This window comes from Typopeltis vanoorti, chromosome 23 (genome assembly GCF_054136105.1).
Source record: "Typopeltis vanoorti isolate ZY-2024b chromosome 23, IOZ_Tvanoo_1.0, whole genome shotgun sequence".
NCBI lineage: Eukaryota > Metazoa > Arthropoda > Arachnida > Uropygi > Thelyphonidae > Typopeltis > Typopeltis vanoorti.
Window position 1 is genome coordinate 16297790 of NC_143571.1, and position 26366 is coordinate 16324155.

A 26366-nucleotide genomic window follows, 5' to 3' on the forward strand; every position below is an offset into this window, starting at 1 on the left:
AAAACAAGTGTTCTCTGCCAGGTTGGCAGCAAAATGACCCAGAGGAAGACCAAGATATAGGTGGATTGATATGGTGCAAAGTGCCTTAGACGATAGAAATATAAGATCTGATAATGTTGGAGTCTTGACAAGTAAAAGACTGATTTGGAGGAAAAATTGTAGATAGGAAGTTAGTAATGATATAATTTTTTCATATAGTACTATCATATCCTGTACACCCCTTGTGGGTACATGGCAGGAATTTGATGATGATGATGAGATATGTTCAGAGCTCTAGGAGTGACAGGTATAAGCATCTTCATGCATAAAGATGGTCACTTGGTTCTGATCAGGAATATCATCCTCACTTTTGACACTCAAACCTCCGACATTGCTAAAAGCAGGATATTTCAACTCTTCTGTAAGGCCTTATATCCCTAATCTGCTATGAACCTTTAAATGTTAGGAATATGTGAACACTCCAACTGCCTGTTGGTGGCTCTACCATCCATTCCAAGTGGGGTGGTAAAATGTATGTTTAATAAATCTTGCTCTGAAAATAAATTTAAATGTGTTGACTGTGAGGGATACCATCCAGTTTACTTCCTTGCATAGCAAAGGTAGAAATAGAGACAAAAGATAGACCAAACAGAACATTTCACATTAGGATGCAAAAAAGAAGCTAACCAGCATAACTCACAAAATCCTCTTACACTGAGAAGACAGTTAAGAAAATATCAAAAGGAAGAAAAATCTATGTCAATTCCACCATCTGATAATATCAACGTACATCAAATTTATGATCACAAGCTGTTCTGCAGAACCATTAATTAATTATTCCTTACTCCTTTAACATCAATTCCAAAATGATGCCCCTGAATGAGAGCCCAGTTGTCAAGAAAATTATGGCAAGGATATCACTGGATGAGTGGGCTTCTGACACTTTCACAATAAAAAATGGATACAAAGCATGCCTCAGGTATATAACATGTTAGGTTCCAGACCACCATTGCATAGCATATTACTGTCTTTTTATGATTATGGATGCACATAATGATTTAATTTAGCTGATTTAGCCTTTCTTCAAGATTATCTGCTATTAGGACAACATCATCTGCAAATTTCAGATGATGCAGCCTTTCTCCATTTATGTTTATTCCTTTTGTTTTCCAATCAAGGCTTCTAAAGACTTCTTCTAATGCAGCTGTAAATAATTTGGGAGATATGGTATCGCCTTGTCAGATGCCTTTTTGTATTGGAAACTTTTCACTGTCTTTATTTAATTTAATTACAGAAGTTGCATTATTGTAAATATGTTTTAGCATTTCAATATATGGTTTCTGTTCACTGAGTTTCAAGTGCTTTTTTTGTAATCTATATAGGCCAGACATAAGGGTCTGTTGTATTCAATTGATTTTTCAATTAGTCATCATAATGTGTGAATGGGTCACTTCCTGTATGGTCCAAAATATTGTAATTCTCTCTAAATTCAGCTTGTTCACAGGATTGCATTCTCTCAAGTTTAGATTTTATTCTATTATTTATAATTTTTTTGAAGACTATATATATGGTGGAGAGTAGACTTATAGGTCTGTAGTTTTTAATTTATTCCTTGTTGCCCTTTTTAAAAATTATTATTAGGACTGAATTTTTTTGGAATTTTTCTCTGTTTTAGGCATTTTTTAAAAAGTTTGGTCAGCTGTTTGATGACAGGACTTCCTCTCGGTTTTAAGAAGTCTACCATAATTTCATCTTCTCTTGGGGCCTTTCCAGTTCTTCCTTTCCCACAATGCCATTTCCTCTTCACCATGTAAGATCTCAGAGGCTTTCACACTCCAGTTATCCATAGTTGATTCTGGGATGTCTCGTTCCTTGTCTTCATAAAGTTCAGTATAAAATTCCTGAATTCTTTTGATTATTGCTTCTCTATTTTTTATAACTTCATTATTTTTTCCTCTTACAGCAGCTATTTCCTTTGTTCCAACTGATAATGTGCATCTTAGGATCTTCATATTGCTATATTTTTTCTATTGTTTCTTTAATTTTCCTAGTATTATATGATCTAATTTCATTTTTAATCCTTTTGATATAGTTTTACAAATTTCCAAATGTTCTGTTTTATTGGTCTCATTCAAATCTCTTTTCATATTCTCTTCTTTTCTTCATTAGATCTAAAGTTTCCTGTATTAGTTTTTCCTCTCTTTGGTGCCATTTTTATACCTCCTATTTCTAGTGCACATTTCAAGAGAGATTTTGTTAAGATTTCATTGGTATCATCGATAGTAGTGGCTGTGTTTAACTTCTTTAGTTCATTTTTGAGTGATTCTCTATAACAGCTTTTATTGTGATAGAGGTTTTGTAGATTCACCAAATTGGACTCTCTTATGAGCTTATTATGTTCCCATTTTTTGATTATCCTTACTTTTGTTCTAACTAGTCTGTGATCACTTCCTGTATTGAATCTATTGAGCACTTTGGTATTATTTATTGTATGCCTTTTGTTGGCGAGGATAAGGTCTATTTCATTATAGATTTGTCCATTTTCAGTTAATTTTCTTCTCCACTTTCAATCCTCTGTCCAAATCCAAATTTATCGATGGAGTTCAGGTGGTCATCTCCATTCCAATCTCAACATTAAAGTCACCCATTATAATTATTTAATGTGGATTCTAATGTTTCATAGAAATCTTCTATCTCTTCATCTGGATGGTCCATGGTTGGGGCATATAGTTGTATAATTTTCAGTTGGTATCTTTTATTTATGAAGAGACTTAGTTCAGCTATTCTTGATGTTATTTTATTAACAAACAGGACATCATCCTTGAGTGTTTTATTTATTTGGAATCCTACACCACCGATTGAGTTTCTTTCACATTCACAGTGGTAGAATAGATGTCCATCTTTTAATTGCATGAAAGTTTCCTCTTTCCTTCTTATCTCCGATAGGCCCACAACATCCCATTTTATATGGTCCAATTCCTTCACCAGTTCTTCCAATCTATCATCATCTCAGAGAGATCTGCAGTTATATATTTCTATTAATATCATTCTGTCATTGTTCATTATAGATGGTCTTGAGGTAAGTAAAAATGATGGAGACTGTAGCACATTTTTCGACCTAGATCCTCTGCCTAAGTCCAGAACGTATCCCTTTTTTATGCTGGACTAAGGACAAGCCAGTATGTAATCTTCCTACTTGATTCCTCATTATCATCATGTGTGTGTGTGGGGGGGGGGGGTATTTGGCCTTATAGCACTGCACTAGCCAGATGGATTGGTGCCTCACAGTAGTCCAGCCATTAAAGACTGCATCCATGCCTGCAATCGTCTGATTCTGAGCCTTGCTGACATTACTTGTCATTGCTGTTATTAAATCAACTAAATGAAGCCTGGAGAATAATTGGATTAAAAATAAAGAGAGAGAAAATAAAAATAATGATGAATAAATACGTTAAACCAAAGAATATTTGGGCAAAGTCGAAAACCATGAAATACAACAAGTTACCTCATATGTATATTTGGGCCAGCTGATAACTTTTGAGGGCTGCCAAAGAAAAGGGATTGAACAAAGAATTCGCCTTGGATGGATGGTTTATGGGAAAATGAGAAACATATTCAGAAGTGACATTCCTATGAGTCTAAAAAGGAAAGCTGTCAACCAGTGCATACTTCCTGTCCTAACATATGGAGGAGAAACATGGACTTTAACAGAAACCGTAGACAAAAAGCTGAGAACAACACAACATCAAATGGAGAGAAGTATGCTAAAAATAACTTTAAGAGATAGGAAGATGAATACCCTGAAGATCTCAAACAGGCAGGTGTCACTGATAACGTAAAATACATTAAACAGACGAAGTGGAGATAGGCTGGCCATATTGCCAGATGCAATGATGGAAGATGGATTAGAAAAACAATAGAGCAGAGTAAGTTTAGCCTACCACAGTGTTTGATACATCATTGTCACCTAATTTAATCATTTTAACATTAGTATCAAATGTAATAAGTTTAGTTTCTTTTTCTTTTCACTGGAAGCAACCGCACCCTTACTTTGAATTTTATTTGCCATTATTAACAACAATAAAATAATAGCTATAAACAATTTATGATTCACAGTGAAACACCAAAACACAATGTAGCAAGCAGCAATGTCGCAAACAAAAAAATTCATGAAAACTGTACATCTATTGATTCAGGGGGGCATCGTGTCACTAACAAAAGTGTTGTATGAGCAAATGCAGCATTTTATAAATGAGCATTACATAACTGGGCATTGGTCATATTTGAAATGATGTATGGGTGAATCGTCATAAAGCAAAGCATAATGAGGTGGGATATTACTGTCCCTTCTGTATCCTCTGAATATAAACACAAGAACTGACACTGATATGGGCACTCGCCATCCATGCTTTCCAAAATCAGTTGACAAAAAAAAAAAAAAAACTAGACAAATATAACCACTCAGAAATCTGATATCTACAAAGCCAAAAGAATAGAGAAATTCTTACAGTGGAACTGTCATGGATTCCACCAGAAAAGGTTCTGCAGTAGTTATATGAAATTTGCTGAGGATGCATTTTAGTGTTATTCATAAGGACACAACAAGAGATGAACCTCTAATTCTCTTAACATCTATTTAGTTTTGAAGTCATTTAATAAAAGTTAAAAAAGCATGATGCAATGTGCTTTTTTTCACCTCAATATTAATATTGATTCTATCTGTAAAAATATATTTAAAGTTTATTGTGAAAAATTTTAATTTTAGCATACCTACTCAACAGAATTGGGTGTTGATCAATGTTCCTCACTTCACTTTTATTGTGCACTTATTTGCTCAAAACTTGATTATGAATCACAAGCAATACTCCAATATTACTCTATCCCATTCAGACTAATTAATACATTCTAATTACTTACTTTTAGCTTGTGCTGTGTTGAAAAACTGATGCTGATATCAGCAAGTTAGAGGAAACAAGATTACTGTATGGACATTTGTACATTTCTATCAAAATGTGCAAATGGTAATGGATTTTTCTATGCAGATTTAAGCAAATTAATTTAGTGCTCTCAAGTTTAGAATTTATAGCTAGATGAAAAAGAGGCAACATTAATATGAGAAATAGTACATAAGCAGTTTTAGTACATTAACTCCTCAAAATGTCACTTTCAAAATTAAATCGTAAAAGAACTGAGAATTCATTTAAATTGAATGGCTGGACAAATGTGACATACTTTGTTTATAACTTGCATATATATGCAGTATTTAAGTAACTGAATAAATAAGCATTTAGGTTGCTCTTATAGAAATATTTAGCATGCAAAGTACAATATCTCATTTGGAGATTCAGTGGCAAACTCTGAAGAAAACATTGATTGATTCTGCCAGAGAGGCATGTGGTGAGGTTGTCTGCAAGGATAAAAAAATCAGAACTCCCTGGTGGACACAGGAAGTTAAAGAGGCAGTGAAGGAAAAGAAGAAAGCATATCAAAAGTTCCTGTCAAATAAGTCAGCTTTTACTCTTACAGAATACAGAGACAAATGTAAGAAAGCTAAACAGTGTGTAAAACTAGCTAAACAAAAGTCATGGGAAGACTTTGGCAAGAATATAGAAAATAAATATCAAGAAGGTGGCAAAATATTCTGGAGGTTGTTGAAGAAGCTTAGGAATGGAGGAAAGAGTGCTGTAAAAGGAATTAGAGATGATAAAGGTGACATGAAAACAGGAGAAAAAGATATCCTTGAAGTATGGAGTAATTACTTTGAAAAACTGCTAAATGAAACAAGCAGTGATGACAGCACAGTGGTAAAAAACACTGACCAGACATGCAGGCAGGAATACATATCCATACTTGTAGTAGAAAAAGCCATCAAAGGCTTGAAATGTGGAAAGGCAGCTGGAGTAGATGATATTCGACCAGAAATGCTGAAGTATGGTGGTATAAGAGTCTTACAGTGGCTGCACTGCATAGTTCAGAAAGCCTGGACAGAGGGACGAATTCCCGATGATTGGAGTAGAGCTCTCATAGTACCCATATATAAAAAGGGAAATAAAACTGAATGTGAGAATTACAGAGGTATTTCCCTACTGAGTGTTCCTGGCAAGATCTATGCAAGTATACTTGAGAAACGGTTGAGAAGAATTGTGGAAGAAAAGCTTGGTGAAGAACAAGCTGGATTCAGGCCAAATAGAGGCTGTCAGGATCAGATCTTCACTTTACGACAAATAGTCGAGAAAGCATGGGAATATAACAAAGATCTGTATTTAAGTTTTGTCGATTTGGAAAAGGCATATGACAAGGTGCCAAGAGAGAAGCTATTCAATACGCTGCAGTTATATGGTGTCAATGGGGCATTATATCAAGCAATACTTAGTCTTTATTTGAGTTGTAAGTCAGCAGTTAGAATTGAAGGAAGTATGGGAAGATTGTTTAATGTTAAATCTGGTGTGAGACAAGGATGTACATTATCCCCTCTGTTATTCATTATCTATATGGATCACATTATGAAGGAATGTGGTATTAAACCTGATATCAAAATTGGAGATGTTAATGTCAGCTCTTTGCTTTATGCGGATGATGTTATACTTCTAAATAAATCCGCTACAAGTCTGCAAGATTCTCTGACTAAATTGAATAGCTGTTGTAATAGATATGGTATGAAGGTCAGCAATAAAAAGACAAAGACAATGAAAATAGGCAGAATCATTGAAAATGTCAACTGTGTTGTGAATGGAGAACCTGTGGAACAAGTAAAACATTTCAGCTACTTAGGCATGATTTTTACTGAAGATGGTAAATTAAATATAGAAATAAACAACAGAATCAGCAAAGCTGGTATGGTGGAAACTCAATTGAATAAATTCATATGGAATAAGAAAGAAATTAGTCGGAACACTAAATTAGCTGTATACAAGACAGTGTTCAAACCAGTTTTAACTTATGGATCTGAGAGCTGGGTCAGAAGTAAAACACTTGACCAAAGACTAGAGACCGCAGATATGAGAGTCCTGAGAAAGATTAGAGGCGTGAACAGATGGCATCAATGGCAATATCATATTAAAAATGAGGATATTAGGAAAGAACTTGACATTGTCAGCATCCAGGAATGTGTTAGCAGAGCTAATCTCAGGTGGTATGGTCACTTAAATAGAATGGGCGAGGAAAGATTAGCAAAACAAGTGTTCTCTGCCAGGTTGGCAGGAAAACGACCCAGAGGAAGACCAAGATATAGGTGGATTGATATAGTACAAAATGCCTTAGACGATAGAAATATAAGATCTGATAATGTTGGTGTCTTGACAAGTAACAGAGTGATTTGGAGGAAAATTGTAGATAGGAAGTTAGTAATGATGTAATTTTTTCATGTAGTACTGTCATATCCTGTACACCCCCTTGAGGGTACATGGCAGGAATTTGATGATGATGATGATGAGTACAACATCTTTTAACAAAGATGTCACCAATTTTAGGCATATCAAATTAAGTGTTTGTAGCATGTGACTGTCGCTACTGTGAGCACAGACTATTTCACACGTTCAGTCTGAGACTGGAAACGTGCACAAAATGTTTTCATGCATATGTGGGCTGGCAAAAATTAGAGGGAATATTGATCATAAGACTATGCTTCAGGGAAGGGTGCCTTCCATAATGGTTGGATCCGGTGCATTTTGCAAGTTGCCTAAAGGCCAAAGCAAATGAATGTGCTCTCTCACTTTACCAGAACTGTCATTTAACCCTACCAGGAGTACCATTACCCCTCCCCATACTGAGAAGTTTAGTGTTACATACATCAGACTGCTAATTGTCCGTTTGGTCTGCACGTGAAAGAGATTATGCAAGTTGTTGGTATGAGTGTCGACAATATTTCCTGCACTGAACATTATAGTATTCCTCCATGGGAAGTTTGTGCTCTATCAGCAGTGTACCTGCAGCTCTTTAATTCACATAGACCAAAGTACTCTGATTTCTTACTTGCCTATTCCAATAGTTCAAGATCTGAGACCTCTGTTGGTGACTGCTGTTTTCCTGTCTGCATTGTATCCAGTCTGATTCCATTTGAATGCAGTAACTGTGCTACTAAGCTACATGCCATTCTGCTGGCATTGTTCACATAAAAGAAAATTTCTATCAAAAATATATGATTTATGCAAGCTCACTAAGGTCTTTATGGCCATCTCCTCTTCTATATCAGCACGCCAGTGTTCTGAAGTTATTGTATAAAATGAAGACCCTTAATTTTGATGTTAGGTTGTGCTAGATTTCCAGCCATGTTAAAATGAAGGGAATGAAACAGCAGATGCAGCTGCTAGGTCAGCTTGTGCTTTACCACTGTTGGTCAGTCCCATACACAAACTACAAGCAATTAGTAAAAGCAAAGTTAATTAATCAATGGCTGTTTAATTGCCTGAAGTTAAAAAGAATTAATTTATACAAACATAATTTGATCATAAATGTAATTTATATGTAGATGCAGCATTGCTCAGATTTTTTATTTGTTTTCTTATACTTAACATCTAAAAAAAAGTAAATATTTTACATAAGATGTTTATATTTATTTCCTTATGTACTGCTGTAACCTTTAATGGGACAGCAGGACCTTTACTATCCCTGCACCAATAATCCAAAACCATGACTATAATGTGAAGGTTTCGTTCATACACGATTTTATATATTGTGATAGCGAGTCCAGTTGATCTTCAACAGGATGGTCTTTACCTTAAGTTTGAGAACTATCTCAATATTGCATTTTTTTAACCTGTTTTAGAATGGTAGATTTGCTTATTCTGCTTAAAAGCCATTACTTTAAAGGAATCCTCAACTATTGTAGAGTAACTGTGCTTGCATGATAGATAACAAACAAAAATTTCAGCAGGTATTTATATTGTTATCTAGATAACTTTTCTGACCATTAGTTTCAGCTATGCACTAATTAGTATTGTGTGGAATTATCCAAAGTAAATACAAAGTTATTATTACAAGATGGCAAAGATTTTGTGAAAGCAGATTAATAATGTTTAATGGTAATTTTTTGTATATTCTTATTTCTTGTTACAAACAAGGAAATTTTTGTGTTCTTTCAGAAATCCTCCAATTCTTATGACATGTTTATGAGAGGAGAAGAAATATTGTCTGGTGCACAACGAATCCATGATCCTGACTTCCTAGCCTTGAAAGCTACTGAGCATGGCATTAGTAAGTAGAATCGCATTTACTTTGCATTATGTGAGAGTTTTAATGACATGGGTAGGGGGAACCTTTGCTGATATCAGTTACCTCACCAGATATCTACTACATTCGTTACTGCATTACTTTTATCATTGGTCACAACCTCAATTATTGTTTGTTTTTCAGTCATGCTTTTCACTTGTGTTTTTGCACTAATATTTTCATGTTACTTTTTTGAAAATTTTAAGCAGGATGATTGTCATGACAAATAACAATCTTCCTTCAATAATTTCTTATCAACAATACTGAGACATAGTTGCTCATCAACAATTGATTTGTGATTAAACTTTATAACAAGAGGATGAGGCTGCCCTTGTTAACTCAGTCTGTCCATTATAAATGTTCATACATAATCAGTCATTTATTAGTGAGCCAAGACAGTCATCCTTCAAAGCCAGATCCCTCCCACAATTAGCTTTGAGATCCAGCTGATTTTTGATTTGTGTATAGAGGATGAGGGGCAGGAATCAAACTTCATGAAAATTCATGCACAATTCTTGTATCGGAATAAATTTTTATATCATTATTATGTTATTTCAGCTATATCCAAATTATTAATCACATAAAATATGTTTTCTTTTAGTTATTTATTTTTAGTCATATAATTTCAGCACTTGCCAGCTTGCAAGTGCTGAAATTATATGACCTCTTCTTCTATTAACCAAACTCTGCAGTCTACACATTCTCAGTCTATCCTCACAGTTAACATTGTACAGTCTTGATATAATTTTTGTTATTCACCTTTGCGGATAACATGATCAAATGATCTTGTTATCTGCAAAGCCGAAAAGGATGCGTTAGCTCAGTATTGCAGCAATCTGGGTTACCTTCATAACCCCAAGGTTCTGTATCTTCTCCACTTCCTCTAGTACAGTTCCTCCAGCAGCATATGCATCTTCCCATCTATTGATCCTCAACTTCAAGATGTTACATTTATTTCATTCATTTGTCCAGCCTATTCAAATTCTCCTGAAAGGCTGCCATGGCAGTACTGTTACTAATAACACTTCCCAGCTTCACATCATCTGCAAACAACTGAATATCTCCCTGCAATCCATTGACAATGTCATTTGTATGAAGGTTATGGGATCCCATTAGTGAACCCTGAAGGACCCCACTTATAACCTTCTGCTTTCTTCACTGGGAGGAAGCAGAATTTGCTCTACTTCTCCTGAGTCTTTTTTTTTTGCTATCTTTTTTTCCAGCCACCATCACTGGGATCCAATGTCCTGCTGCCGTGTTTACCATATAGTGCAATCCACGGACATCTGGAAAAGGGGATCCTTGTAGTCTTGCACTACTTTGGTCCAGCCAGGATCATTCAGCTAGTGAGTTTGCCTGCATGGGTCAACAGTGTTGCAGTAAGTCTCTCACCCCATGGTCTGGGGTTGGGACTCAAGGCTTGCTGTGGTGCTGGTATAGCATTTGGGAGTAGCCTTGGCATTCCACTCCCAAGCGCAGTCATTTCTTACTGGTCAGTGAGTATTCATGTGTGGCTTTATGGTTGATGGGGAGCTCTGCCACTGAACCAAAAACCTCTTGAGCATGAATTCTTCATCCTCAAATGTTTGGGGCATCCTAATAAAGATCCCAACCAAGTACTGATACCATAGATACAGCATTCTGTAACAAAAGTGAGAAACAAAGGATATGTGATAATATAAATGTACCAGTGTTCCTGGTCATTCGTGCAACAGGTGTGAAGTCAATAGGTAAAATTTTGCCCTTCTTTATTCAAAAGAGTTTAGGACTGACAGGATCTCCTAAAAGTGTTATCAAATTATTCTGGTGCTATCCATGTAGAAACATGTCAGCAACATTCTGAGAAACTGCTGAGAGCAACATTAATTGATGGAATACCAATCATAGTAACACCTCATAAAGCACTCACAGTCTCTATGAACATATCTCCTCACCAGGAACATCAGGATCTCCTTGTTGTTCCTGGTGAAGAGATATGTTCAGAGCCTAAAGATCAGGGAGTGACAGGTGTGATGTGCATCCTGATACACAGGGATGGTCACCTGGTTCTGATGAGGAACATCATCCTTACTTTTGATCTGCCTAAGCCTTCAGCATTGTAAAAGCAGGGTACCTCAACTGTCCTGTTAGACTGTACATTCCTAATCCACTAAGATGCTTTAAATGTCAGAAATATGAGTATGCCCAAACTGCCTGGCATGGCTCTACCACGTGTGCCCGCTGTGATAGTAAAGAGCATGATAACAAATCTTGCTCTACAAAGAAAATGTATTAACTGTCAGGGAGATCACCAAGCTTTCTTCCATACTTACTCCCATAAAAGGAAGTTAGCCACTGCTACACCTGTTCTGAGATCCTCTTTTGCTGAGAAGGTGGTAGAAAAGAAAAAATATCAACAGCTTCTCAAACACTTATGGTTCTATTTGATGAGAACCCACTTGTCAAAAAATTATTATGGCAAGGATATTGCTTAAAGATAAACTACCAGACCCCCCCCCACACACACACATACACACAGAAAAAATTTATGCTTCAGTATCTGCTGAAAGTAACCTGAAACCAGTGATCCTGACACATCCAGTGATATATTGGATATTTTTCCAGAGGATTAGATGTGCACTGGTCATCCATACTTCCCAAAATGTAATGAGAAATATAAGCCCAACACGGGCAAGTCCTCAAACTCCCAGAAATTAGACACGTCTACCAAGCCTAAACAATAGGAAAATTTTTACGATTAAACTCTCATGAGTTTCGCCAGAATGTCAATGATATCAAGATTCTACTGCAGAAACACAAATCTTTGTTTCTGTCTGCAGGAAACATATTTAAGATCCAGTGAGGAATTTCACTGTTGTATGCAAGGACAGAAGTAAAGATTTCCTGCTCATGGAGGAGTAACTATCTAGTGGACAGTCAAACTCCTTTTCATCATGTCCAAGTTAATATAGTGCTCAGGAAGAAGTGGCAATTCACTTATTCATGGGATTTCTTATTACAGCATGGTCAGTTTATCACCAGGTGCTGAGTTAAATGAAATCGATCGTCATCTTGCAACTGCCTGAACCCATACTTCTTTTTGATGACTTGAATGGGCACACTACTCTGTGGAGGAGTGCTAATACAAATGGAAGAGGTCATCATATCATTGAATGAATCCTTGAGAATAGTGACCTCTCTCTTTTGAATAATAGACTCAGTACTTTCTTCCATATGCCTATCCACTCATATTCTGAAATCAACCTTACAGTCTACTCTCCTGCCATTTTTCCACTGCTTATGTGGGATGTCGAAGACACCATCTACGGAAGTGATCATTTTCCTTGTATTTGCACAACGCTTACACATGGTTCATGTGAAAGCATTCTCCTACACTGGTGTCCATATGGAAAATGGATCAGACTGAGTGGAATACTTTTTCCCATCTTTGCAAGATTTTAATGCTGATACAGTCCAATCAAAACACCTATTGATAATAATATCAATATGTAACAGACTGCATTGTCCAGATATTAACAGCCTTAATTCCAAAAACATCATCTCAATTTCCACACTCTCTAAAGCCTTGGTGGAACCCAGAAAGCGAGGCAGCCAAAAAAGATCAACACAGAGCATGGGGTATATTTTGTAGATACAACCACCATCAAACTTAATAGCTTTTAAGTATGTTCAGGACAGAGCATATTATGTGAGATGTCAGAGTCAAAATCAATCTTGAATCCAATTTACCTCATCAATTAATCAAACAAGTGCAAAAATTGTATGGGATAAGATCTGGAAAATGAAAGATAGATGGATAGATAGATACAGAACACATTGTTTTGACTACCTTAGACCATAATGGATGTGTTGTTGCCAATCCAAAAACTACTGCAGACACTTTGGGAAAAAATTTTGCCAGAATCTCAACAACAGCTTCATATCTCTCTGAATTTTTAATATTGAAAGACCAACAAGAGAAACAGCAGCTAAATTTTTCTAGCAATGGGCTTGAGCCATACAAGCAACCATTCTTTAAGGAGGAACTAAAAAGAGCCCTTTTGCTGTCTCACCCTGGTGCAGTAGGGCTTGATAACATCCATTATGAAATGATGAAACATCTTCTATTGATCTCCTTCTATACAACAGAATACTTGCAAAGGAAGAATTCCAGGTTCTTGGCATAAGTCAGTTGTCGTTGCTATCCCAAAACCAGGAATGATCCAGTGCAAACAAATAATTGACCTATTGCTCTGACCAGCTGCCTTTGTAAGATATTGGAGAAAACAGTTAATGCCAGACTTCTCTGGTATTTAGAAAGCAATGACCTTCTCTCCAATATGTAATGTGGCTTTTGTAGACATCATTCAACTTTGGACCATTTAGAAACGCGTAAGAGATAATTCCAAAGCAAGGCATGTTAAAAGATCTTATAACCTAGGTCTCAGAGAACACCTTCCTGTATTTATTAAAAACTTTCTGTCCAGGTGAACTTTCCGAGTCAGAGAGGGAAGTACTCTACCTCAGCCATATCATCAAAACAGGGTGTTCCCCAAGGCTCTGTCTTAAATATGACACATTTTGCTATGAAAGTTAACTTAATCGTTGAACAGCTTCCTTCTACTGTAAACAATGCTCTATATGTTGATGGATTCACAATTTACTGTCACTCTCATAACAAGGGTAACTGAAAGACAACTTCAGCAAGCTATTGATTGTGTCTCTCTGTGGGCTTTTAATAATGGGTTCAGGTTTTCAGTAGAAAAAAGCATGTGTACACTTGTGTCAAAAATGCACTCTTCACTTTGATCCTGAATTAAGAATGGGACAGGCATGCATTCGTCTATTCTCTTAATTGACGAATGCATTCAACGAATCTCCTTCTCATTCTATTCTCTGCTGAATGGAGTGTGAAATTATCTTCATTGCTTCATCTTTATCCTGCACCAATACGTTCAAAGTTGGATTCTGGGTATCAAGTCTATGATTCTACATGGCAGAATAACCTGCATTGGTTGGATCCTATTCATCATCAGGGTGTACAGATAGCTACTAGTGCCTTTCACACATTGCCCACTCAAAGTCTTTACATTGAAGCCAATGAACCAGCTCTAACTATCTATATGTTCACTGGGCATCTACAGATGCCATATGGTCACTCCGATGCTCGGTGATGTGCCACACCAGGCCTCACCATGTAATCCTGTCATTTGCTTTTCTGGTGGCCTCAACTCTGAAGATCAGCCATCCCACACACACACACACACACACACACACCATCCATCCATCCATCCATCTCATTGATGGTCTACCCCTGCCTCTTTTTCCAAGAACTTTACCTTCTATTACTGTTCTGAGAAGTCCCCTTCCATCCTTTCTATGTGTCCAAAATATTTTAACTTTCTTCTGTCAATATCGTTAAGGAGCCTTAGAGTTCTACTGATCTTTTCTAATACCCATTCATTTGTATGCCTTTCAGTATATGATATTCTCAACAGCCTTCTGTAACACTACATCTCAAAAGCAGATATCTGACTTCTTTAGGTTCCAAGTCTCACATCCATAAGTCGCTGTTGGAAAAACAACTGCATCCAAAATCATCAGCTTTGTTCCCATGGAGATAGATCCATCCTTCCAGATTTTAGACAGGTCTCTGACTGTTGTTTTAGCCATTTCTATCCTTCTTCTGACGTCTTCTGAACAGCAATTCTTCACATTAATAATGGATCCCAGGTACTCAAACTTGCTGACTTGCTCAATTCTTTCTCCATTAAGGTACACTTGTTTCTCAAGAGCTTCTCTGTTTGTATTTCCTTTGAGAACCATAATCTTTGTCTTGCTAGGATTGAGTTGAAGTCCTCTGTTATTACTGATCTTGTTAACTTTGTTAAGAATTAGTCCTAGTTCTTCCATGTCATTACAAAGGAGTACTATATCATCAGCATACCTCAGATTACTGATCAATCTACCTCCTATCCTAATTCCTGTCCTGAGCTCATCCAATGCTTCACCAATGATGTCCTCCATATATATACTAAACAAATGAGGAGAAAGTAAACATCCTTGCCTAACTCCTTTTCCAACTTGAAGCCAGTCAGTCAATCCAGCTCTATCACTTAGATAGAAACAGTTGTCCCTTAATATGCCCTAAAAATATGTCTCTAAGTTTCTTCCAGAGCATCTTACATAGACTAGTCTCTTTTCTACATTGAGATGGTCAGTACCACACATCAGACTGCCAGACATCCTTTTGGTATATGTGTTATGGAGACTATGCATGCTTATTTGCTTGAATGTTGACAACATTGCCTACACCAAACATAAGGGCATCCCTCCATGGCAGGTGTGCACTCCATCCTGCAATCTCTTGCTTTGTCACCTGCAGAAATCTTATGCTCCATCATCTCTCTACCTGAAATTGTTTAATGCACACGTTATTTATTGTTTATCATATGATGGTAAAGTACAGCAAGAAAAAAATAACGTAACAAATGTGTGACAATTAAAAGTCACATAAAAAGAAAGTTTTACAAAACAATTTTCAATTTTTCATGCCAGTTTATATCTTCTGTTGTAACATTATGTATATGTTGTATAGTGCCCAGAAAAACTTATATCAGGCAGTCAGTAAAATATGGTCAATAGTTTGAGAGTGATAACTGCAGTCACAAGGAGGAAAGTTGGTCCATTGCCATTTATGTAGATGATGTTTACATCTAATGACCAGTTCTAATGCAGCTTAAGGTTGTCCAGAGATGACGTGGTAGTCCAAATCCAGGTAGTTTAGATGTTGGGACCAATATAGCTAATCTGAGATTGTTAGTGTTGGAGCCATTCATCTTATATCAATCAAGCTGAAAGATTCATCTCCAACTAGGATTTCTTGATTTTAGTCTCCTTGTAGAGGGATTTTGTATGTCTTTGTGGATAGGTAGGTTAACATTGTTGGTTAAATTTGTCCATAATTTAGCGAGAGCTGCTTTTCTGCATAGCTTAGGTGTGATGTTACTGACAACAGGGAGCCAATAATTTGGTGTAGATCTATAGTTCCTGTTATTATTGTCATTGTTTGATTAAGTTGGACACAGTACTACTTCCAAGTATGAGCCATACTTGGAAGTAGTGCTGTGCAGTTAAATAAACCAAGGCCCAAGCTGATAGATGTAAGGCTTCATCATCTGCACCTCAAGTTGAATTAGCCATCTTCCTTATTATGTTATTACAAGTTTTTTTTTTCTAAGCTACTTTCACTAGGTGTTTTCTTTAAAGATGAGTGTTCTATCTAGGGTAAGACCTAAATATTTAGGTGCACTATTAAATTTTAGTAATGTATCTCTGAAAAAGACAGTAGGTTTGAAATTAGCCTGATGGTTAAGATGGAAGGTAGACTTCAGATTTTGATAGGTTTGGGTTTGGATGTCATTGTTTGAAATATGAGTCCAGAATTTTAAATAATTTGTAATTATTTTTTCAGTTTCATTAAACTTAGTGCTTTGTGTGATTATTGTAAGGTCATCTGCAGAAGCAAATTTCCTTGAACTGGTTTGAGGGAGGTCATAAATATATAAATTGAACAACAATGCAGATAGCACAGAGCCTTGAGGTAGTCCATTATTAGGCTTGTGTGGTTGCCTTTTTGAATTAGCTGCAAATACCTGTATCCATCTGTTATTAAATATATTGTTCATTAAGTTGGCAAATCTTCTACATGGAATCATTTTCAGAAATTTAAATACCATACCCTTTCTCCATACTCTGTCATATGCTGATAAGTCAATGAACACAGCAATAGTTTTCAAATGTCTCTCAAAACCATTTTCAGTCATTGATGTAATATCCAGTTCTTCTTCACGACATCTTCCTAGTCTGAAGCCTGCTTGCTCAGGAAGTATTAGGTTGTTTATAATGAGCAATATTCTGTTGTATATAATCCTTTCCATCAGTTTAAGAGTAACGCTCAGTTATGGGGCAGTAGCTCGCTCCTAATGATGGATCTTTGCCTGGTTTTAGAATGGTTATTATTTTCATTCTAAACAGAGAGGGAAGATTTCTTGAAACCAAGATGTTATTAAGCTAGGGTGGTCTGAAAAGGTGGTCTCGGCCTAACAATGAATAAATGAATTTATAATTTAAAAATTATTTTTATTTTTCAACATAATCTCCCTTAAGACTAATACATTTATTCCAGCGATGCTCCATTGCCATTATCCCATCTCTGTAGTGGTTATCAGTAAGATCTGCAAAATACCCCTCTACAGCTGCAATCACCTCTTGATTCAAAGAAAAATGCTGATCAGCGAAGAAGAGTTTTAGCTTTGGGATGAGATAGAAGTCAGAGAGAGCCAAATTTGGGGAATGGGGTGGATGTTCCAACGATTCATAGTGCAGATCCCTTAATTTTCCCATTGCCAAAACACCTTTGTGGGCAGGTGCATTGTCTTGATGAAAAATGATTTTTTCTTCTGCAAACTGGGTCTTTTCTCATGAATTTTTTTCATCTAGTCTGGTTAAAAGATCGGAATAATATTCCCCAGTTATTATTTTACCCTTTTCAAGATAATTAATAAACAAAATGCCTTTAGCATCCCAATGCACCGATGCCATGATCTTTCCTGCTGATGGAACTGATTTGGTCTCTTTTTTTTTGGCGCTGAACATCTGGCTTTTGTCCACTGTTTTGATTGGTGTGTAATAGTGAATCCAAGTCTCATCCATAGTAATAAATCAATGCACAAAATCAGTTTTATTGTTGTTAAAATGCTCCAAGCACTGTTCAGAGATTTTCATACGAGTACGTTTTTGATCTGCTGTGAGCAAGCACAGCACCCATCTTGCGTAAAGCTTTTTCATTTGCAATTCTTAATGCAAAAATATATCCTAGGCATTCTTTTGAAATGCCTACAGTCTCAGCAATTTCACGCACTTTGACTCACCAGTCATCATCCAATATCATATTGTGCACTTGGTCGATGATTTCTGGTGTTGTTACACATTTTGAACATTCTTCACGTGGATCATCTTCAAGGCTGGTATGGCCATGTTTAAACTCGGCAGCCCATTTCTTAATTGTCAGAAACGAAGGAGAAGAGTGCTCATAAACTTTTATGAACTTCAAATGAATTTCTTTTGGCGTAAAATCTTCTTTTACAAAGAATTTTATAACCACACGATTTCAATTGATACACAAAAGACTTTTGCTTCAGTCAGCTGTATAAAAAAAACTACTGATAGGACTTGCAATTTCACATGGATGCTTATGACAGATGTACCAACTTAAAAAAAAAAAAAATCTTGACAATTGTGTTGCCATCTATAGTCGAGGCCAAGAACTTTTCAGGCCACCCTCATATAGGTTAGTTAACCATTTTATGACATTCTTGCCACAAGTTCTAAAAAATTCTGAAAAAATTCCATCTTGTCCAGCAGCTTTGTCATTTTTAAATATTTTGATAGCCTCATTTATCTCTTCAATTGTAAAAGATCTGGAAAGGGTAAGGTTTGGTTTTAAGGATGTCTTCAATTTCAACAGTTGTGTGTTGATGTCTTTTACAGACTGGTGATCATAAGAGTGTTTAGAAGTCGCAACTATATGTTTTGCATTGTCTTTGACATCAATAGATTGGATGCTGTTACACTAGGATCCAAGCTCCACAACAAAGACTATGCTTGTCTACTTGCATGTGTAAAATTAATATTTTCAATTGTCTCAATCCATTTTTTTCTTCTTGCATTATCCAAGGAGTGCAGGAGATCCTTAGCCTGTCAGATCTTCTTTTTCTATAAATTCGTGATAGAGGTTGTTGCTATCACTATTCCAACCCAGAATATATTCTTTCCTGTAACCTCTAGAGATAGTTCACTTTGCAGCTCCTTTAATCACTCCTATAATTGTGCCGTAATTGCTAGGCATAGGTTTTATCCACCTAATATTGGCATCTATTTGTTCAACAAAGTTCTTACGATTACCCTTACTGAAGTTTCATCTAGGATTTGGGCCAGACAACGTAAGTGATATATGAATTCCTAGAGAATATAAGATCGGTCTGTGTTGACTACTTGGGAAGGACCCAAGAACTTTTTATGTTTATGCTGAGACTTTGATGATGATCCTTGGTTACAAAACAAAGATCGGGACTAGTCCACTCTGCTTTCTTGCCTATCTATACTGACGGTTTAAGAACTGACATCTCTGTTGGCTGTGTTTCTTGACATTGCTATCTCCCATCTTATATATACAGCTGGGTTGCATGCCATTCAGCTCACACTTGTGTATATAAAAGAAAACCGTTACCAAAAATGTGTAAATTTGTACAGATTCGTTGAGTTCTTTACGGAATACATCCTCTCCTGTGTATAATCAACATCCGCTGCTGGGTGAAGTGTTATACCTGTTGTACAAAATGAAGACCCTTTATTTTGATGTTCGGTTGTGTTGAATTCCCAGCCACATTAGGAAATGAAACTGCTAAATCAGCTACTTTTACGATGTACTGTTTGATGGTACCGTATACAGACTACAGACAGTTTATAAGATCAAAGCTGTCCAGGGACAGTCATCATGGCAGGAAGCACTGACAAACAATATTAAGCCTGAAATTAAACATTGACAATCTAGTCAACATAGAAACAGGAGAGAGGAAGTTGTTCTTGCTAGGCTCTACATAGGTAACATTCATCTCATACATTCTTATTCACATATAGGCTGATGACCAACCTATATGTGAAAAATGCGACATGCGTTTTACTGTTCGTCATATTCTGATGGAGTGCCAGTACTTCACATGAGAGAGAAGAATGAAATTTTTACCCTTCTAGCTGAGCCATATATACTTAGGGAGATGTTATTGGGCTCAGACAAATTGCATAACCTTTTTAATTTTTTATGAAGAATTAATTTATATGAGCACATTTGATTATAAATTTTATTTATATGTAAATACTGCACTGCTTAACTTAAATTTTGTACATACACGTTATTTAGTAATTTATCCCTGACTATTAATACCTTTGCTCTTGTGCAGTATAACCTTTGCTGTCCTTGTGCCAATAAACATAAACCAGCCAGCCAACCATCCTTGATACTGCTGTCTTGTACACAACTCTGATATCTATCAGACAGCCAATCCGTTTCACTAAACTGATATCCAAATCCATATGCTATAACTTAATTATCTACTTATCATGTATAATATAGATAACATTACCCTCATCTGCCCACTGCTATATACAATCTCTCACCAATTTCTCCAACCAAGGTATATTGTGACACTTCCATTCTACCATCATCCTTATGCAATGGGATTATCTTACCCTCCTTCCGCTCCTTGGGCATCTTTCCCATAGCCAGACTGTCGCTGAAAAGCCAAGTCAGCAGAGTTATTTTCCTAGAACATCTCTTAAAACACGTAGTGAAATTTCATCCAGTCCCATTGCCTTATTGACATTCAGAGAACTTCATATTAAAGAAGTCCACTATGTCTTCTACATTATCTCTACTCCCATTTTCATTCTAACATTTCATTCTTTAACAATCTTTTCTCCTCTTCCTCCTCCTGGCCATATAATGAAAGAATTCCTTTGGATTTTCCTTGGATCTTGTGGGGACTAATCTTTCTCATATTCAAGTTTTGCCTTCCTTTTCATTCTAATCACTTCCTGGCCTGAGTCATATATTCCTCATGCAACTGCTCTCTACCCTTTATACTTCTTCCATAACCTCCTTTTCATCTGCAGTTCCTGTTTGATATCAATAGTCATCCACTTTGCACCAAATCTTTTTTTTTTTTTTTTTTTTTCACTTGAGATATACACTTGCCATTGCTACTAATAAATCTTTCTTCACTAGTCCTCATGCACTGGTGATATCTCTTTTATCCATGGAACTGCCCCAAGCTGATTTCTAAGATTTTATCATCACCTACCTTATAATTCCTCATAAATTCCTTTTTTTCTCAACACTTCCACATGTCTACCCCCCCCCCCAAGTCAAGACCACATAGTTTCTGTCTCCAGCTGCTGGCAGAGGTGATATTTCAGTTACAATCAGATATTCCGATGCCAGGATAATATCCAAAACTCTTGAGCTTCTTGTTTCTACTACATGCTGCCTAAGGCATTTGTCCCTGAAGAATTCCAGAAATTCCATTCCTTTACTAGTACATACTGTTTCCTCTTCCCAATTTATAATGCTGTAGTTAAAATCCTCCCATTGATCACTTGTTTTGCACTTTCCAAACCCTACTGCCTAAGCATTTCCTACTCCTCAAACTCTGTATTCCCTATAGCAGCATCCCACTAATGTCATGTCCTGTCCACCCTTACTTTATACCATGTACTCCCAAAACCATTAGTGCCATTTTCCTCCAAATCCTCTGCTCTGAGAGGACACAACTCATTACTTATCATAAGCAATCAATGTGTTTGTTTTCTTATCCTATGCCAAAATGCTTGATACCCTTTTTTTTCTATTCCTGTCAGTATGTATCATCAACAATGTTCCAGTAATCTTTGGACTGCATAAGCTATCAGTGCTGCTGATTCATTTCCTTTATTCCTGATATTCCTGGCATTTGTATAAAGGAACATCAATGAATTATCAGTATTTCTATATCTATTATTATTCTCTCAAGACTCCATTTGACTCTGCATAACATTATGCCTTCCTGCATCTCCTGAGTGTCTGTCTGCACAAGATATACTTGGTCCAAGAACAACATTCTCTCCAGGTGACTACATCTTACATTATTCAAATGCACTCCAGGCATCCACATAATTCAAGCCTCTGTTTTGATACATTCTCACTATCATGCCATTCAATGTTGATTACCTACATCTCACCTCTGGTGAAAATTTTCTGAGCAGTAAATACAAAATGTTATATTCAGGCCAATGACAATCAAGAAAAAGAAGGTGTAGCTATAGTATTGAACACAAAATACAAGGCTAATCTTCTTGAATGACAGGCAGTCTCAAGTAGAGTGATGTGGGCAAATATTAGAATGCAGAACTGGACAATGAGACTTATTTGTGCCTATGGTCCCACAGACAGTTCTACTAAGGTAGAAGTGGAGGAATTTTTTGAGGCTTTAGAGAAAGCAACTGACACAATGAAAAAGGAAAAGATGGTCCTTGTTGGGATCTAAATAGCAGAGTAGGAAATGATTGTCAGACATACAAAAATATTTTGGGAAAATTTGGAGAAATGAGAAAAGCTAATAATAATGGCAAATACCTGTTGGATTTCTGTTCAGGACATGTACTGGTTATTACTAACACAATCTTCCAACATAAAAATGTGCACAAATTCAAATGGAGAAAAGATGGGGATAAGAAGTCTCATTGACTATATTATTGTTGACTGATGTTTTCTGACTGGTGCAGGACACTAGAGTGTACAGAGGATTTGAAATTGGAAGTGATCACCATTTAGCCTTGAACAGGATAAAATTGAATTCATATTGAAAAGAAGAACATGTAAGAAAGTTTTAAAGAGAATAAAAGTTGAGCAGCTCTCAGATATGAACTGTACACTAAAATACACAAACATTATTCAAGAAAAAATGAAACAGTTTGAGAACAGGGACCAAACCTTGAAGGTTCAGTGGCAAATCCTGAAGAAAACATGGATTGATTCAGCCAGAGAAGCATGTGATAAGGTTGTTTGCAAGGCTAGGAAAATCAGAACTCCATGGTGGACACAGGAAGTTAAAGAGGCAGTGAAGGAAAAGAAGAAAGCATATCAAAGGTTCCTGGCAAATAAGTCAGCTTGTGCTCTTAGAGAATACAGAGACAAATGTAAGAAAGATAAACACTGTGTAAAATTAGCTAAACAAAAGTCATGGGAAGACTTTGGTAAGAATATAGAAAATAAATATCAAGAAGGTGACAAAATATTCTGGAGGCTGTTGAAAAAACTCAGAAATGGAGGAAAGAGTGCTGTAAAAGGAATGAGAGATAAAGGTAACATGAAAACTGGTGTAAACAAAATCCTTGAAGTATGGAGTAATTACTTTGAAAAATTGCTAAACGAAACAATCAGTGACAGCACAATAGTAAAAAAACACTCAACAGACATTCAATCAGGAATACATACTTGAAGTAGAAAAAAGCCATCAAAAGCCTGAAATGTGGAAAGGCAGCAGGAGTAGATGATATTCGACAAGAAATGCTCAAGTATGGAGGTATAAAAGTCTTACAGTGACTGCACTGCACTGCATAGTTCAGACGGCCTGGACAGTGGGACGAATTCCAGATGATTGGAGTAGAGCTCTCATAGTACCCATATGCAAAAAGAGAAATAAAATTGAATGCGAGAATTACAGAGGTATTTCCTTACTGAGTGTTCCTGGTAAGATTTATGCAAGTACACTTGAGAAACGGTTGAGAAGAATTGTGGAATCAAGCTGGAATCAGGCCAAATAGAGGCTCAGGATCAGATTTTCACTTGACGACAAATAGTTGAGAAATCATAGGAATGTAACAAATATCTGTATTTAAGTTTTTAGATATGGAAAAGGCATATCACGTGGTGCCAAGAGAAAAGCTATTCAAAATGCTACAAGTATATGGTGACAATGGAGCATTATATCAAGCAATACTTATTCTTTATTTGAGTTGTAAGTCAGCAGTTAGAATTGAAGGAAGTACAGGAAGATGGTTTGATGTTAAATCTGGTGTCAGACAAGGATGTACATTATCCCCTCTATTATTTATTATCTACATGGATCATATTATTAAAGAAAGTGGTGTTAAACCTGATATCAAAATTGGAGATGTTAATCTCAGCCCTTTACTTTATGTGGATGATGTTATACTTCTAAATAAATTCACTACAAGTCTTCAAAATTCCCTGACTAAATTGAATAACTGTTGTAATAGATATGGTATGAATGTCAGCAGTAACAAGATAAAGGCAATGAAAATGGGCAGAAGGATTGAAAATATCAACTGCATCAGTAAAGCTGGTATGGTAGGAAGTCAACTGAATAAATTTATATGGAATAAGAGAGAAATTAGTCAAAACACTAAATTAGCTGTATACAAGACAGTGTTCAAACCAATTTTAACTTATGGATCTGAGAGCTGGGTTAGAAATAAAACACTTGACCAAAGATGAGACACCACAGATATGAGAATCTTGAGAAAGATTAGAGGCATGAACAGTTGGCATCAGTGGCAAGATATTAAAAACGGGGATATTAGGAAAGAACTTAACATTGTTCGCATCCAGGAATGTGTCAGCAGAGCTAATCTCATGTGGTCACTTAAACAGTCCCAGAGGAAGACCAATATATAGGTGGATTTATATAGCAAGAAGTGCCTTAGAAGATAGAAATATAAAATCTGATAATTTTGGAGTCTTGACAGGTAACAGATTGATTTGGAGGAAAATTGTAGATAGGAAGTTAGTAATGATGTAAGTTTTTCATGTAGTACTGTCATATCCTGTTACATCCCTTGAGGGTACATATCAGGAATTTGATGATGACTCCTCATCTCTACATTATCATATCCAGGTAATGTGTTCATTATCTTCCTTCTCACACACACACACTTCTGCCATACCATTTCAAACATAGGCCTCAAATCTCTCACTACCCAATTCACCTTACCTCTCAGGTCAGTTGCAGGTTACAAACAAATGCATCGCTAATTTGGCCTAATGGGTACTAAATGAGTGATCATTATGGGTGACTGAAATTTTCCAAACATTGATTAGGTAGATGAGAAATCTCATGATACTAATGAAGAGGAAAATTTACTGAATTGTTGCTAGACACTTCCTCAAGCAGCATGTGAGGGAATTAATTCAAGGTCAAACAGCGTTATTGTACGCCACACTTCATAGAACTGGCGCTGGCAATGTGCCAAGAATAGTCAATTCGTGCTGAAGGGGAGAAAGAAGTAAAGGATGTACAAATTGGTCACCAACACACGAAATCACTTGCTTTGTACATAAATTTTCCAACTGTTGCACAAGCAAAATAGTTACCACTTTAAAAACTAGAATTTTCATAAAAGAAAAGCTAATTTTCTAAATTACACCTCTGTCCAAAAAGAAACTGAACTTTTAGATTGTTGAAAGCGGCAAACCTTCATTAGTTTTGTCAACTATTTATGATATTTGTTTCATTAGAAACCGAGTTATAGTGCCAAAGTGACACTGTATTTTGACAAACAGTCGGAAAATGAGTTTCAACAGAGAGCTGCAATTTACTTTTGTGTTAAACTTCGTAAAAGTTTTACTGAAACACATTGAATGCTTTAAAAAGCATACGGTGATGAATGCTTATCCCGTACTCAAGTTCACGAGTGGTTTAAACTATTTCAAAGTGGTCGTGAGACGGTTGATGACGGCGTAAAGCCAGGCAATCCAAAAACCGGACTGAGCAAAGTTAACATCCAAAAAGTGCGTGATTTCATCAAAGAAAACCTGAAATCGTCCATGAGATTGATTGAAGATGAATTGAGGATTCCAAAATCAACTGTGCACAATGTTTTGACCGAAAGTTTGGGCCTTGGTAAATTGAATTCGCGATTTGTTCCCCACAAGTTGACTGACAACCAAAAAATGTATCGAATTGAACACTGCAAGGACCTAGTTGAAACTGCTCGTAAGGACTCAACTAGGTTTTTGAGTATGAGCCCGAAACAAAGCACCTGAGTGCTGAGTGGAGACCAGGGCCACGCCAACCCGAGGGTTCAAAGGGTGCACTGCACCCGGTCGGCAACGTTGATATTTTATTTATTGTAGTAAATGCTACATGCAATTTCTTTTAGTTATTTTTTTTAAGGGGCGGCCGATAAAAGTTTGCATCTGGGCAGAAAATACCCTTGGCGCACTCCTGGTGGAGACCACCAGAAGAAGGGCATTCGAAAAAAAGTCACTTGGAGAAGTCGAAAGTAAAGACAATGCTGATTTGTTTCTATGATTCCCAGGACATTATACAAAGAATTCGTTCTGCCTGGCCAAATGGTCAATGGTGAGTTTTATCTTGAAGTTTTGAAGTGATTGATAGCGAGAATTCGTCGCGTACAGCATGAATATTGTGATGCAGGCAGCTGGTCACTTTTGCATGATAATGTGCCCATCTCATCATTCGAACATTGTGAGACAGGTTTTGAGCAAAAACCAAGTTTGTGTGTTGGATCACTCGTCGTATTCACCTGATTTAGCACCCTGTGACTTCTTTCTCTTCCCC

At 36.5% G+C, this 26366-nt stretch overlaps 1 protein-coding gene across 1 annotated transcript in view; it reads left to right on the forward strand.

Moving 5' to 3' along the window:
• The window catches only part of AspRS (aspartyl-tRNA synthetase), a 232926-nt gene that overhangs the window by 183776 nt on the left and 22784 nt on the right, over positions 1-26366 (forward strand). Inside the window, exon 13 of the mRNA XM_090412705.1 lies at positions 9060-9171. Coding sequence (XP_090268831.1) covers positions 9060-9171 — 112 coding nt within the window. The remainder of the gene's footprint in view (positions 1-9059; positions 9172-26366) is intronic.